The 16,443-nt window shown below is 42.4% G+C and overlaps 1 protein-coding gene across 1 annotated transcript; it reads right to left on the bottom strand.

Annotated features, from left to right (window-relative positions):
• Window positions 1–6,559: 6,559 nt before the first annotated feature.
• LOC107378627 (ferroportin) lies at window positions 6,560–12,152 on the bottom strand. Its single transcript, XM_015948933.3, has 9 exons — window positions 12,053–12,152; window positions 11,616–11,721; window positions 11,468–11,535; window positions 11,216–11,375; window positions 10,909–11,024; window positions 10,586–10,712; window positions 10,190–10,444; window positions 7,653–8,315; window positions 6,560–6,935 (listed from the first exon to the last, which is right to left on the bottom strand). The coding sequence occupies exons 2-9, from the start codon at window positions 11,716–11,718 to the stop codon at window positions 6,676–6,678; spliced, it is 1,752 nt and encodes a 583-aa protein (XP_015804419.3). The 5' UTR covers window positions 11,719–11,721; window positions 12,053–12,152; the 3' UTR covers window positions 6,560–6,675.
• Between the last annotated feature and the right edge of the window lie 4,291 nt (window positions 12,153–16,443).

Raw genomic sequence — 16,443 nt, forward strand, 5'->3', positions numbered from 1 at the left:
GTGAGATGGAGTAACTGGAAAAATAGACGTAACAGTTTCGTTTTCTGTAAGAACTGAAGGAGCTTTTTGGATGAGAGGTGAAACATCTTCAAGCAACAAGAGAAGAAGTCTTTAAAATGTTCTACTATTCAGGAAACTCGTAACACTGAGGCAGCTTCAGAGCAAATAACACCCAATTATTTATTCAGCAGCCACTTCATTATGTACACTTGTTCATTAGTTAACCCAAACAGCCAATCACATGCCAGTGACTCAATGAAGACGATGTGCTGAAGTATTTCTAAATGAGCAGCTCTCCTGGACATTTTACAACAATCTCCAGGGTTTACTGAGAAAGGTCTGAAAAAGAGAACATATCCAGTTAGCAACAGTTGTGTGGATGAAAATGTCTTGTTGAGGTCATTTCTGGAGGCTAAACCTACCTGTTCCAGCCAAGGTCTGCCGAATATGATCTCTGGTTTAAGCATTAGTTAAACCTTGAATTACAACTGGTTTCACTCGTGTAACAGGAAACCAAGGCTAGAATTCACACAGGATCACCAGCGCTGGACCAGCAGAGACTGGGAAAACTTGGCCTGATGAGTTCCAGGTTCTGTTGCAAAGGTCCGATGTTCGTGACAGAATTTGACGTCACCAACATGATGGCATAGATCCACCTTGTCTTGCTGTAGACTGCTGCTGGTGTCCAAGTGTGGTGGAGATTAAGGGCAGCAGTAGCTCAGGGGGCTGAGCGGGTTGTCCATAATCTGAATGTAGGTTCGATCACGAATCAGATAATTCTGCTGTTGTGTCCTTGGGCAAGACACTTAGCCCACCTTGTCTGCTGGTGGTGGTCGGAGGGACCGGTGGCACCAGAGCTCGACAGTCTTGCTACCGTCAGTGCGCCCCAGGGCAGTTGTAGCTACGGTGTAGCTCATCACACAAGCCGGAAGGTCACATGTACAGATGTAAACTACAGACATGAGAAATGACACCGCTGCAATAGTCTTTTGTTTTAAAAATGACCAGATGTTTTAGACTGAAGCAGTGTGATTTCCTGTCTAGCCCTGTATAACTGCAGAAACTGGCGTGTCCCAGAAGCCACTCATTGCAAAAATAGACAGAGGTGGAAAGAGTAGTAAAATTTCCTACTTAATTACGAGTACCAATACTTTGATAATTTTTTACTCAAGTACAAGTAAAAGTACATGCCTAAATTTTTACTCAAGTAAAAGTAAAAAGCATCGTAAATAAAATGTACTCAAAGTAAAAGTTACTTAGTTACATTTTTGTCGGCATAAAGATGGCTACATCAGTGCAATATCACAACACCATTTCTCAACACGCTCATGTGTGCACGGACACACACACACACACACACACACACACACACACACACACACACACACACACACACACACACACACACAGAGAGAGAGAGTTTGATGGAAGGATTTCTGTCAGTGAGAACAGGATGTGCACATTGATGGACGAGGTTTTTCTAGGATTGTACGTTTCAACTGTGATTAAAATTATTCTTTATTTTGAAACAAAAAAGTTAATTTTTAGATGCCATCAGTATGTGAGGTATCTCAATGTTCTCATGACAAAACTCTAACATGAGACTGTGCTCTAACCTGTCACATAACAAGCTAAATGAAAGTCAAACATTTCAGATGGACCGTATGACAGCTGCTAATGTTGGCCCTGCCCTACTTTACCTCTACATTACAGTTCCTTTATCCATGTCCATCCTAGAGCTCCTCTCTGACCTTCATGCTTATTTAGAGCAGCTGATTTTTAAAGTTAGCAGAGTTCATCCTTGGTAGTGGGTTCACTCACTCATTTAACCCTTCACCACTGAAATCAGTTTGTTCATTCCAATCCTCCCAAATAATCCTCCAATCATCCAACTGGAATCCTGAAGGGTCCCGTAACGTCCATCCTGTCAGAACAGGCCTTGGGAGCCCAGGTGTTACTAGAACTAATGGTGTCTCCTCACCAGCGTGAGCCTCCAAACTGTGAAGGTTGGTCTCCAAACATGAACTTTAAATTCATGCATTTATCTCCTCTTGTAACACTTGAACATGTTTTAAAAGGCTTGTATCATGATATGTTACACCTCCCAGACCATTTTTAAAATGTAGCAAATTACAATTCTTTTTTAAAATGTACTCAAGTAAAAGTAAAAGTACAGATTTTAAAAATGACAAAAAATGTCGAAATATACAAAAAAGCTACTCAATTACAGTAAGGTGAGTAAATGTAATTTGTTACTTTCCACCTCTGAAAATAGAACCCAATGTTGCGGGGCGGAGAGCGGCGTTTTGCTTCTGGTGTGCACCAGAAATATTTTGTGATACAGCAGGTTTGGATCAACCCATAGACTATAAGGCCCAGTCCTGGCCCTGGAGGGCCGGTACCCAGCAGGTTTTAGTTTCAACTCTCTTGACTTCAACCAGACAGGCTCCTGCACAGCCTCATGAGCTGCTGCACAAGTGATTCAACCACTGAATCAAGTGTGTTGGAGCAAAACAACCACTAAACATTCTGGATACCAGCCCTCCAGGACCTGGATTGGGCACCCCTCCTATAATGGATTCAATTAGAAGCAGCAGCGTTCTGCTGCCGTTCTGCACCACTGACGCTTCCAGTGTGAAGTTGGGGTGAGTTTTGTTGGTACAAACCATGTTTTTGAAGTTCTTAGTACTCAAATCTTCGTGCATAAAGTGTTTTCAGCGGTTTTATTATTTACAGTTTCAGCACCTTCTAGAATGAGCCATTTCAGAGCTCTGTCACTTTAAGAAAACAAGTTGTTGCTAGCCACACCCACCCATTCCCTCTCAGGCTGCTATAAGCTCAGAAGCTCTGATATCCAGAAAAGGCTCCCCCACATGTAATTTTCCATCGTGTAATGGATCTATGTCATTGGCTAATTGTTTGCGGGATTACTGACATAGGCTAATTATATCATGATAATCTAATTTACTAAGAAAAATATGTTTGTTGGGCTTGAGAGAAATGTTTTAAGGTGTTTTATTCAGAAGTGGAGACTGAGTCTTTGAACATTATGGATGGAGTTTAACTGAGGAAATAAAAGTGGTGGTTCCATGGTGATATGCCACCACTGACCCAGTTTCTCAAGTAAATGAATTAAACAGTGAGAATGCCTGAAGCCAGGCTTGTTAGTGAGCATGCTCTAGTACCGCTCTGTGTAAACAGAGACAAACGCAGCAACCTTGGGAACTGCACCGCTACTACGTATGCCTGCAGCACTGTAAAACCATAAAAGTGATGAAACTGATCTCGGTTTGTTACAGAATCCTTGTTTTTAATGTTTCACAGGCAACACTAACAGTTGAGGGACATGCAACAGCAAAAGTACCTTACACCACACGAGGCGAGGCGTTCAAGGGTAAACTGTTTCCTGCTGTATTTTGAAGGTGGAACGACGCCACACAGGGGAGAAACGGAAACTGTGATGCTGGTTAAAAGGAGACGCAGTGGGGACAGGAGCTCAACTTCAAAGAGGAAGTCGTGTCATTCCACAGCAAAGGACCACTGCTGTTTGCAGCTATTCTTAGATCCGTAAGACCTTCCTGACCATCTGCAGAGAAACCATGGATCTCTTAGAAAAATAGAATACTTTTTGGGATGGAATAGAAAATACATGGCATTTGAAAAACTAAAACTAAAGCACGTTGATATCAAGTAGGATTAGTTTAATGTATTTTATATCAATTAAATAATTTTCAGGTCTGAGCAGGAATTTTTTATGTATTAATTTTAGTAATTTTTCATAAAAATTGTTCATTTACCTAATAGATTATTTAAGGTTTTGTTCTAAAAGCACAGATTGGTGTAATGGACATTTTTAAAAACCTAGTGGAAAATACTCAATGAAATCAAAAGTATTCATTCACATTAATTCTTATGGATTTGTAGATAGAAGAAAATTAAAGACCATTCTACCACCTATCTGAGCATTCAGATACAAAGAGCAAACTGTGTGTGTTTGGTGTTTAGCAGAACTAAAGGTGGTTCTGTGCACAAAGCCGGTGAAGAAAGGTGTGTTGCACTGGCTGTACTGAAAGGTGTGGAGGTCTGAGGACACTGCACCTGGCGCAGGTGATGGCACAGCACAAGCTGATGTACCTGCTGACCTTTTAAACTCAGCCCCATTGATGCAAATGGCCTAATGTTCCTCGCCTCACTGATTGCTGTAGTCCACAATTGTCTCTTTGGTTTTTCCGATGTTGAATTTAAAGGTTCAGCCAACAGTCCCTCTGCAACAGAAACTCATCTCTTTACAGGCTGAATCATCATTATCTTAGATGAGGCCTGCGACTGTCGTGTCATTGACGTTCTGGATGGTGGAGATTTTTGTGTGTCTAGCAACAGTCATGGTTGAGCATGGAGTACGGAGGGGGCTGAACACGCAACCCTGTGGTGTTCCGGTGATTAAGACAAGCGAGGGTGAGATGTGAATATCGATTGTCTGATCTTGTACTGTGATCTAATGTAGGCAATACACCTTTGTTTTTGCTAAGCCCGCCCCCTGTCCAACAGAGCTCAACGCAATATGAAATGAGCGCTGACCAGCACTGACCAATAGCGTTAATCGCTTACGTACAGACGTTAATCACAAAGCGTGCTTGAGCATTTAAAGACGTGCCTCGGTTGATGCAGAGTTAAAGACATTTCTCGTGGACAAGTAAGTCTTTAAAATATGAATATATGAATACATAACATAACATGTAAAACAATGTATTTGAGCTGTTTTGTTGGCTAGAGGAGCGCATTCCTGAACGAGAGGCATTGATTTCGGCTGTCCATACAGAGGTGTAAACGACTTATTGGTGTGATACGCGAGTCAGCCACTAGATGGTACCATCAGATAAAAGAAAGAATCCAGACACCTCCTTTAAGTTAGAAAAGAAATTTACATTGGTTTCTGTTTTAATCAGAGATAACTTCCTTTCCCATGCCGATGAGGACACAAGCTAACCAGTCTTCAGCAGGTGCAGGGGTTTCCTTACGGCTGCTGTGTGATTCCTATAAAGTTCATTTGAATAAACAAACTCTGCCACACAAGATTTTTACAGTTTTCTAAGAAACCAAATCTGCTAAACAAGCTAGCTTTTAAACAAAACATGGTCACAAAACCTTCACCTGCATCAGCCAGCATCCCGTGGCTACCTCCCGATGTGGGAACGCGCAGAGCCAGAGTAAACGAGAGCGCACCAAACACCAGTTGCAGTTTTGGTCGAGGTTTTTAGACAAGTGCAAAAGAAGCACTTCATTATTTTGTTGTTGTTGTTTCAGTATCTACAAGATAGCTAAGCTGTTTAAGGAATGCTAAGAGGTATGATAAAAGGGTTTAAGCTAGCTTGTTGCTTTGCAGATTTGCCTTTGTAGTCTTCAAAAGTGAGTTTTTGTAAAAATAAGTGATGGAACAATCCACAATAGGACCTGTGGAACACGTTTAGCAGGTACATTTAACTGTCCAAGACGTGTTTCAATGATGGTCTTCAGTCATCTTTATTTTGACAAATTTCATAAACGTAACACATACAGAAGTTTTACAGGACAAACCGTACAAAAATATTGAACTGCTGTACTTTAATGACAAATGTCTGAACGTGGCTGATATTTCCATTGGATATGAAAGAAATATGAAAACATGAAACAAATGAGAGTAACTCCTAAGGTATATAAAGTGTTCTTGTTCCGAGCTGAGGTAAGGTAATGTTTTCGTTCATTAGAACTACAAAATATGAAGAAAAACAGTACTTTCAATAGCAGCCATTAATGTCTGGTGTCGATACCCACCACAGATTTGGATTAGGCCACAAAAACTTTGATTGATTTCTTGACTTTCTACAAAACTACCAAAGTCACTCTTAATCAGGGAATGAAACAAAATGTATTAAAGCTTCTACTAAATACACAAGCATTAAAACCATCTACTTCCGTTTGACTCAATTAACTGCCGTGACGTGACGTATTCATTAAAAATGGGCTAATGTTTGCTTGATTCATCCACAGAGAAACAAACCAGGCGAAGGAAAATGCTTTTGTCCTTTCACGTTGTCCATTAAAAGGGAAGGCTGCCTTTACTTACTTTTTAATCATCTCACACAAAGTTCCCTTTGTCTTCCTTTTTGGACTTCCTGGAATATTTCCAAGTGGACGGATCAGTAACAACAATGCCATCTTGTCTCTATTGTCACTATTCACTGCTGGATTTTCCACAATTCGTCATTGAATGAAGGTACAAAAAGTCTCCCCATCCAACCATCCAACCATCTTCCCAACCTCATCCATCAGGTCACGTTCAGCAGCAGACCTTTCAGAAAGTCTCACAGCTGCAGTAACTCTGCTGAGTCTGCACTGGAGCTGTAGCCAATACGGTTGTGTCTTGTTGCGTGTCTCCTGGAGGTATTCAGGCTGCATTAGTGTAGCCAGCACAACTTACCTGCATGAAAGGAGAGCAATTGCCCCCATTCTTCTTCACCTGAGTTCTTATTACTACTGTTACACACAAGAGAGTAAGCGAGGCGGGACAGACAGTTGCTGTTCGGTGCTGAAATGAATGGCTGAGAGGAGCGCGGCAGCATAGGCTCAGGAGGGAGGCGTCCGTTTCTCAGGTGCAGAGCGGAGCTCATGCTGGGATGTGTAAGCCACGGCTCCTCGTTATGTATCGAGGCGGTGTTTTCTCTTTGCCTTGTGTGCATATAGGAAATACATGCTGTGTCCAGTGGTGATGAATAAAACAGAAATGATGACTAGAATGCCAAAGTGTTCTGGTTGGGGAGCAGATATCACCATGATGAAGTGAAGCAGGTCCATTAGGTAGTTCACAGAGCTCTGCACTCCGTTCACCACCCCTCTCTCGGACTCACAGATAGTCTCCTGCAGCAGCTGGGTCACAGTCAGGTCGAATGACCACAGGCCTGAAACACAGGTGCTATTGGTTTGTAAAAGTTCATCGGCAGTATCATGTCATTTATCTGAGCTGAAGGGAACTTGTCTGAACTTCTAAATGTTGGCTAACACAAATATTTCAAGTTGATGTATTAAACCGTACTGAAAGCTGACATAAAAACTTTGATGTCACTTATTAAAACAAATATTAGCTGAACTAATCTCTGTTTAAATCAAATGCTCAACAGAAAGTGACTAGAACGCTCTTCTGTACTGCCCTCTTGTGGAGAGAGAAGAAATGCACAAAAGATCTGATGTTATGAAGTAGATTTTTGTGGAGCAATTAGGGACAATAATATCAGATAAGATGTTGGTCGTTTGTAACTTTTCACAAAATGTTTAAATTATTTCATCACGGTGTCTGAAACTGGGATGTTAGCTGCAGAACGCCTCGCCAACTCATTTGCAGAACAGGGTCTCCGTGGAAGGAGTTTCTCTGCCTGATATAGATCAAACCTGAGCCGACCACACTGGGATCTGGTGGCCAGAGGCTAACACAAGTGGGTGTGAGTGTTGTGCCCGTGTGACATGGGTGATAACTGTCCTTAATCATGTTTTAGAAGTCGGGGTTTGCCTGTTTGTTTTCATAATTTTTAACAGATAGACGCATCATTTAATTTTTAGTTTGGCTGTGGGTAAGAATTATTTCCTGAGCTCTATTTAGTCACAACTGTCCTCATACTCACCAATGCGTGCTGTGATTACACCCAGGAAGAGCAGAATGATGGAGATGTAAGACTCTGGTGTCGTTCCAGAAGGGTCGTTATCAAAGAGCACTGTGTTGTTGGTCCAGTGGATGGAGGAGCGATCGGGCAGCAGTGGCTGGTTGCTTCCTCCTGTCAGAGGATACGTGTGTTTTTGTCTTTGGCTCACAGAAGAAGTGGAGCTAAAGTAGGGAACCAGCAAGCTGTGATCCATAGGGCTGCCAGGAGCAAACACAGAGCAAACACACAGCAGCAGGCAGCCCAGGTGGAGGCAGCTGGAGATGATGCCGGTATTAATCAGGCCGTAGGTCTTCCTGAGTCTGGTGAACATTACAGTGCCCATCAACCCTGTGATGGCTGACACACCCATCAGTAGACTTAGGAGGGAGCCACTTATGCCTTGTGTGTAGGCATAGCCAGTGGTGATGCAGTCAAACCCCAGGACTGTGGTGTAGAGGAAAGCCAGACCCATGCCGGCTAGGAAGACCGGTTGGCGGTAGTAGGCCATCCAGCCGTCTTTACAAGTGCTCACCAGCCAGCGGAACCTCCGGAAGCACAGTGGCAGGTTGGTGATTTCTTTAAGATGTACATTTGAGCTGCGGTTGCCTTCCGTCAGGGGTTGTGGTTGTGCAACGTTGCTTTCCCCTAATGAGAAGGAGGAATGGCAATCCATCATTTCAGTTCATTCATTCTAAAGGCCCAATCTTCAGTTGGATTTCTGCTGAGTGTCTGCTCCGTGTCCAGGAACACTTCATTCTTCAAATCCAGTCAATCATTAGATCTACATGAGCTTCAAATACACACCAACAGATAACTGGGATGTACAATCAAAACACCTTCCTTGGAACGTTAGAACATGATGATTTTCTCAAAAAACAGATTTACAAGCTTGGATAATTCAAGTCAATGACATGTTGTGCTCTTTTAGCAGACACGTCAAAGAAGAGCATCAGGATTGGTAAAAGAATCACCTGAATGCCCTTCCAGATGTTGTATTAGTACCTGTTATTTCTGCATTACATTACATCTCTCTGTTAGTCCGGCCAGGTTAAAGTGATTAACAGTCCCAGTCGCCCAAATTCCAAGAATATTCACACATTATTTAATAAAACTTGGAACCAATGTTGCCTTCCATGATTGTTTACAACATGGAAGGCAACATCAGCAAAACGTCAAATCCAGAGGTCATGTTTGTCTGTTATTCCTGCTCAAATAAAGGTGTATTTAGAAGCTTACAGTGGTGCTGAACCGCCGTGGATGACATCACATTTAAAGGAAGTTGGTATTAACAATATTTATGAGTCCATTACTAAAAGGAAACAACCTTATTCTCTGTGACTGCAGCATTTGTTTTGATTTCCATGATCTATGGTGTATGACCGTAGTTCCCATTTCAGTGTCAGACCCACAAAATAGCTATTTTAAAGATGTATGACTCCAGATATCTGTGATTTAACTATACAAACATGCTTAAAAAGCTCAATAATTTGGGCCATTAAGTGAACAGCTTCCGTTTGTCTTCACTTAAAGTGATAGTGTGTGTTTTCCCTTGCGATAAGGGGCAGTCCATACCTAAATCAGTGCTAGCAAGCGGTATTTTTGTGTTGGAGTAAGACCGTACCAACGGAAGGCCATTAGGGTCAAAAATCCCAGGGAGTGTGACCTCCAGCAAACGACACATCAGACTCCCTTTCATCACTGGCCACGAGTGACGAGGTAAATGTGTAAGACAACATTTATGAATGGCGACAGTTTTGCAACCACTTGTTTCAAATCAGTTAATGTGCTTAGTCCTCACAGGCTCCCGTAGACGTGGCGTCTAATATGGCATCGCCCAGAGACTTAGACCCACCCCCATGTATTTTAGACCCGATTTTCATGGTTATATGTTCCAAAGCCGCCGATATTTTTAACAACCGGGCATCATTTAATTTATGTTTAACAAGCTTTTGATGGATGTTTCCAGATATTAACAGTAAAAACTACACATTGTCACTTTAAATACATTTACGACTGTTTAGCTGAGTTTTTGTAACGATTTAGCTAGAAATAAAGCTCCAGCAGTTGTTTGTAATTTTTATTTGGATTTCTGGAGATCATCACAAGACCCCATTTGTAGCTCTTGGTGACCCATTGTGGGGTGTTGACCCCAGCTTTGGGAACCACTGGGAACTTGTTGCACAATATGTTATGAACTGATGAATCATTGTGCCCACTAGGGAATGTAAATGTGTTATAATAGCGTACTATATTATCAGCTCACTTGAGCAGAGACCTGCTTTGTAATTTACCTGGGTCTCGTTGGGTGAGTCACTTCAATACAGATCGATTCAATTCAAAACACTTTGTTAAAAGAAAAAACTAACAAACCAAAGATGATGTCTAAATAGCTTTTGTACCCCCTTCAGACACACGCCCTGCACATCTGATAAGATGCCAGTAGGGTTCTAGTCTAACTGTTCTAAGAGCAGATGAAATTCAGACCCAAGCTTTGGTGAAGTCCAGTAATCAGTCCATACCTTGCAACCGTCTCCTTGTCCTTCGCCCCTGACACGCACCATCAGTCTCTGCTGTTGGTGGTTTGACTGACAGAGCTGGGACGATGCGGTACACCCGTGACAAGAAGAAGAACTCCACAATCAGAGACACGAGGTTCCACGCCAGGATGAAGCCACAGCCAACCACGTTGGAGGCCAGGGTCATGACCTGTCCCACTGCCAGTGGGGCCAGGATGTTAGTCACCTGATCTATGCGCCTCATAGTTGCATTCATTCCTTTTGTTGAGATCAAACACAGAGATTAAAAGAGGTTGATATCACACCGGAGCAGAAGTTTATCAATATTTTCTTTTTTCACATGAGCCTGGGGCCGACGTGGAACACAAGTCAGGATGTTTATCAGGGGAACTTTCTCACCAGCTAGGTGGCCTCGGTTGTAGCCGGTAATAACCACGATCCAGTCCCTCTGGATGGTAATGGTCAGCGCTGTGCTTGCAAGGTTTGCCACATCTGCCAGGATGATCACCACCGTATAACAAACCACCTTGTGTGAGTTTTGCGATGCAACATGTTACTATGACAGAGTAGCCAGAAGCTCAGAGGCAGAGACAGCAGGGGCATGGGACAGAGGGAACAACAGTAACTTCTGTCTGCAGTTATCATGGGGAGCATCCTTCAGACCAAATAACAACGTATCTGAGGTTAGAGCACATCTTAGCCAATAACGGGCGTCTACTCACAGTAAGCCACCCGTCCCAGATCTCTTCGATCCTTTGCTTGTATGAAAACACCAACATGAGCACAATGCTGCATATGGTGACTGAGATGTTCTGAATGAAAAGAGATGCGTGTGCAACTAAAACAGAAAACAGGTGAAAAATAGTTTCAAACTTTCAGACCTTTTAAAAAGCATGTGTGTAACAGAGCTTGGTGCCTGCTGGTTGCCTGATTCACACCTGAGATTTTCAGCTGATGGAGTTCACAGCCAAGGTGGAGCATAAATGTTCATCACTGCTACATACAGTAGTGTGAAATGATCATCTTTACCTTTATTCCTGGGATTGCGATCAACCCAGTCTCCAATTAAGGCCCCGAGTAGGAGCACCGACCCAGCCACCACCAGTCCAAACACAGCTGTGAGCAGCAGGTTGTGGCCGTACAGCTCGATCAGGAACACAGAGATGGCAAAGTGCCACATGCGGTCGCCCTGTTGGACACAAGACAGCAGCTCATCTGTACGAGCTGTGCTGGGATGCTCTTGTCTTTTCCCAAATGTGTTTCTCCAGAAATGTTTCTTACCCACATGGACAATGCTCCACTGACATAGATGAGAAACTTGGGGCCTTTGAGGTAGATAAGAGCTAAACCTTACAAGGGAATGCATGAGAATAAAACTGAAACACCAAAGTACTGCATGAATGCTACCTGCATTCACAGTTTGGCTCACCTGGTATGCTTCTTGTGTGTTTAGCTGTTGAATCCTTGACGTCATCACACTTAAACTCAACCACGACCCCACCACACGGAGAGGCATCTGTTTGCTGGGACATTGCCTAGTACAGCAGTTTGGGAAAAAATACTTTGTATTCAAATACATTTTGTATTAAAGCTTTTTAATTATCTCTGTGGTTGACATGTGTTTGCAGCTTCTTTGCACGACTGATTTTAAGGAATTCCTTGAGCATTTTTACTGAAATCGCCTCACAAAACACAGCAGATAGTAACTGAATGAGATCACACCAGGTGATAAAACAAAGATCCATATTTCTGTTAACATGTCTTCAGAAAAGGCATGCTGAAGATACAGCATGAGTAAGTCAGCTTGTGTGGCTCCATGAAAGCAATCTGACCAAACAAAAGCAGTCATAAGTGTTCAGTGTTCACCTTTGTTCAGATGTTACGCTCAGTCCTTGCTGCTATCCTTTGATGATGATATCTTGTGCCATGTGTCCTACGTTCGGATGCTAGTCTTTCCTGAGAGCTGGAATTCCAGCTGTAGAAGTTTGAAAGGCTTAATAACATCACGGTGTTCAAGTGCACCATTGTATGAAAGTGCCAGAAAAGCAGAACAGGCAGCAGGACAACAAAGGCCGCCAGCATATTCCAGAGCACGTGACACTCTGTGGACAATATCACCGTTCACCCACGCTACCCATCCCCCCCCCCCCCCCCACACCCACCCACACACACACACACACACACACACACGCATGCATGCACATGCTCCCACTGCTCAAACACACACATGAACCATGAACATGTGAACAAAAGTTACGATATGGGCTCATCGTGCAACATTGCATCACTCTTACAGTTCGGGAGCAGATATCAGCTGCAGTGAGGCTCTGAACCGGAACGATCAGAAGGACACATGTCTCCAGTTTATTTATTTATTTATTTTTATCCTTAAACTAACTCTCAGAGCGCAGCTTGGTCAGGCTCCTTGGATGTGGGATGAATTATGAAGACCAGACTGCGATCCTCAGGTGTTTCTAGCAGATGATGTTACCCGAACCTCCAACGTGTCAAAAGCTCAGTTGCACCTCCACTGTGAAATAAGCAGACCTTGATTTTACTTCAGTGAAGAGATTTCTGAAACAACAGCTGACTTTTTTTTATTTAGACAAACTTTTATTAAAGATTTCATGATTACAGTGTCGGGCAAGTTACTTCAAAACTGTAATGCATTATTTATTACTTGTTATCCTAATTTTAAAGTAATTCATTACATTACATTATTACTGATTTTAAAATGTAAGGCATTACACTACTTTTGCATTACTCTATGTTACTTTCACCAAAACAACTTCAACACGAATCTGGTAATGTGACGCTCAGTGAGCTCGTGACATATATGTGGAAGGTGATGTGGTGTCTGAGCTAGGATTGCTGTTAGAAACAGTCAGATATAATAACAGTGCTTTAAAATGATTGTTTATTAAATAAAAGCAACAACAATCTGTACTCTCAGCACGCTGCCGTCTTATATTAACTGAGCAGGGAGTGAGGTGGTGGGGGCTCCAAGCCTATATTTGCCTTGGTCCCCAAATGCCTTGATACGGCCCTGGATGTGGGACTGACTTCTGGGGTGATCTGATTCTATCACATGTATAAATATTAAATGCTTATATATTATTGCTTTTCACTGGTAAAAATGTGTATTGGGGATAAATCTACCTACTTTTTTTTCTTTTCAAGCACTTTGTTTTGTTTTCTTGAGTTTATTTGAATAATTTCCGGCCCTTTCTCTCTCTAACCTTCCTGCATGCTGCATGTTTTCTCCGTCTTCCAGAAAAACTGTAAACTAGATTTCTTACTTTCTAACTAATCAGCCAAAGAGATCTACCGAACTCTAAAAATAATATATATTTTAACTTGTGCTGCGCTCCAGCAGCAATGAGTTGAAATCACCGGGGCACAGATTATGAACTCAGCTGAAAAGTATATGAAGTACCAGAGAATATGGGCTGATATAAACGATCGCAAACGAATGACTTTGTTTCGGTAGAACGATTTTGTGAATATAACAGCGGCCGCGTGCAGGACGCAGCTGGAGTATTTCAGCCGTTACCGCTGCGTCCTCTCTGCTCATAGAATGCCCGCAAAGCTGAGTCCATAAATGACGTCATATATGTGGATACTGGATCTTTTTTCAGGCTTCCCGCAATTTGAATTTTTAAGAAACCCACATCTTGATTCTGGGTTTAAAAATACATTGTAATCACTGCGTTACTGACACTTGTACTGAGTAAATATTACCATTTTCTTTCCCTGTAATGCCTTACATTACCACATTACAGCAAAAAGCAATGCATTACAGTAATTAATTACTTTTGTACCGTGTTACTCCCAACACTTCATGATTATTTTCTGCTATTTTTACTCTTTTTCATATATTTCATTGTATTTCTGTGCTCTGTATTATAAAACACTTGGTGTTGTTTAATCTGTGAAAGGTGGATCCTTGAAACCATTTATCTTTTGACCCTCTTTGGAATAGCATGACCTGATGGCTGAGAACCTTCACCAGCACATACGTTGTTTGCAGCTAACTGAACATGAGCCAGAAGATTAAGTTTGAGATTAAGAGACGGAGTGTTTGACACTGCAAATGTACAGCGGTTTATATGTATGCCATTTTTATGTGTCCACATAACTTGAATAACAATATAATTTTGCATTTAATAATTGAGTAATCATTGGGTTTTTCTGTCATTTTGTTTTCATGACTTAATGATTACGTTTGTTTTCTCGGTACTGGTCATGAAATTAGAATATCAAGACAAAGTTGATTTATTTCAGTAATTTAATTCAAAACATGTAACTTGTAAAATACATTAATTCATTACACACAGAATGATATGTTTCAACTGCTTATTTCTTTTAATTTTGACTATTAAAATTGACAGCCAATGAAAATCCCAAATTCGGTATCTCAGAATTTCTGAATGTTGTGAAAAGGTTCTATATAGAAGAACCCTGGTGCCACACTCTAATCTGCTAATTAACTCAAAACGCTTGCGAAAGCCTTTAAATGGTCTCTCAGTCTAGTTCAGTAGGATACACTATCATGGGGAAGAATGCTGACTTGACAGTTGTCCAAAAGACGACCATTGACACCTTGCACAAGGAGGGCAAGACACAAAGGTCATTGGTAAAGAGGCTGGCTGTTCACAGAGCTCTGTGTCAAATTCAAAGATACTTTATTAATCCCAGAGGGAAATTAGAGTTTCAGTACACACAGTTCAGAGATCAGTTCTACATGGGCAAGACACAACAAGAATTGGTGACTGTGGACATTTGTAACCCTGAGTCGTGCTACCTTAATAGAGAACAGAGGGTTACAGGAGGATTGGTTCAAGTGGAGGGAAAAAAGGCACTTGTCACAAGGCGAGTAGATGATTAGGACCCAAGATGCAGATACCGCAGATGACACGAGGCAGGGATGAAGATTAAGAAAAATCCTTTATTTTAGGATGAACCAAAAAAACTTATTCCAAAAAAGGCTGGACGCCAAAAGTCCAAACATCCAGATAATGATCTGGAGATCCAAAAACACTAGAGACACGAGAAGACTGACAGAATACATCACAATGGACTGACAAAACACTGAGACAAGGAGAGGGCTTTATACACTGGGGCTGGAGTGATAGGAGACGAGGAGCAGGTGTGTGGGGAACTGGCACAGGTGAAAACAATAATGAGAGGAGGAGCAGAGGAGGACACCAGACCTGACTGGAAAATGACACACACACACACACACACACACACACACCGAGCTGGGGAAGGACACGCACGCGCGCACACACACACACACACACACACACACACACACACACACACACACACACACAGAGCTGGGGAAGAACACGCACACACACAACTGAAATAAAAGACCTATATAAACTAAGGTGGGGAGACTAAGAGACAAGAAAACCAGGAGGGAGCTGGGGACAAAAAGGGCTGGAGCTACAAGGACACAGAACGTGAAGGGACACAGGACCTGGGAGAAAAGATCTGGAGGGCTGCAAACAGGAGACATATGAAACACACAAAGAGACACAAAAATGAGACGCAGACAAGGACACATGAGGGCGCTATGAGACACAAAAGGAGAAACTAGAGGGATGGAGAACACAAGGGGACACATGAGGAGAGACGCAGACACAGACCATGACAACACTTCAGAGTTACGGAGGGCAGCTTTGCTCTGCAAAAAAAAAAAATACCTCAAACAAATATGCAACAGACTTCAGACATCACACAACATAAGTGTCCACTAGGTGGGGTGGTGGGTTGGGACTATCCACACTTCAGTTCCTGCAGCCACTACAAGCAGCGCATGTCACCTCATTCTGGACAGGGGGAGGAGCATTGAGATTTGGAGGGTTGCAGTGATCCTGGAATGATTCGGTGGCCTTCCCGCAGTCCCGCCCAGGCTGGGATAGGAGACAGAATTGCCATAGTGACGGCACATTCCACATATCTTCTTAGGGAGGAGTTTTCGTTGGAGCCTTGCTGGCTCAAGGGCACCAGATTCCGATTAGAAATTGTTTTGGGTTAGGGTGCTCCCTCACACAGGTGCTCACATGGTGCTCTCAAAAGCATGGGCTTGGGCACGTTCAACACTTGTCTCAAGGCTGTCGTTGCCACTAAATGCACAGTGATTTATTATTGTGTGATTGTTCAGTTAAACAATGTTGATTTTATATTTCATCATCACGTTGACGCAGTGATAGCTTGCTCCTGATGTATTGTTGTGTGTCCCATTTTTT

The sequence above is a fragment of the Nothobranchius furzeri genome, chromosome 5 (genome assembly GCF_043380555.1).
Source record: "Nothobranchius furzeri strain GRZ-AD chromosome 5, NfurGRZ-RIMD1, whole genome shotgun sequence".
NCBI lineage: Eukaryota > Metazoa > Chordata > Actinopteri > Cyprinodontiformes > Nothobranchiidae > Nothobranchius > Nothobranchius furzeri.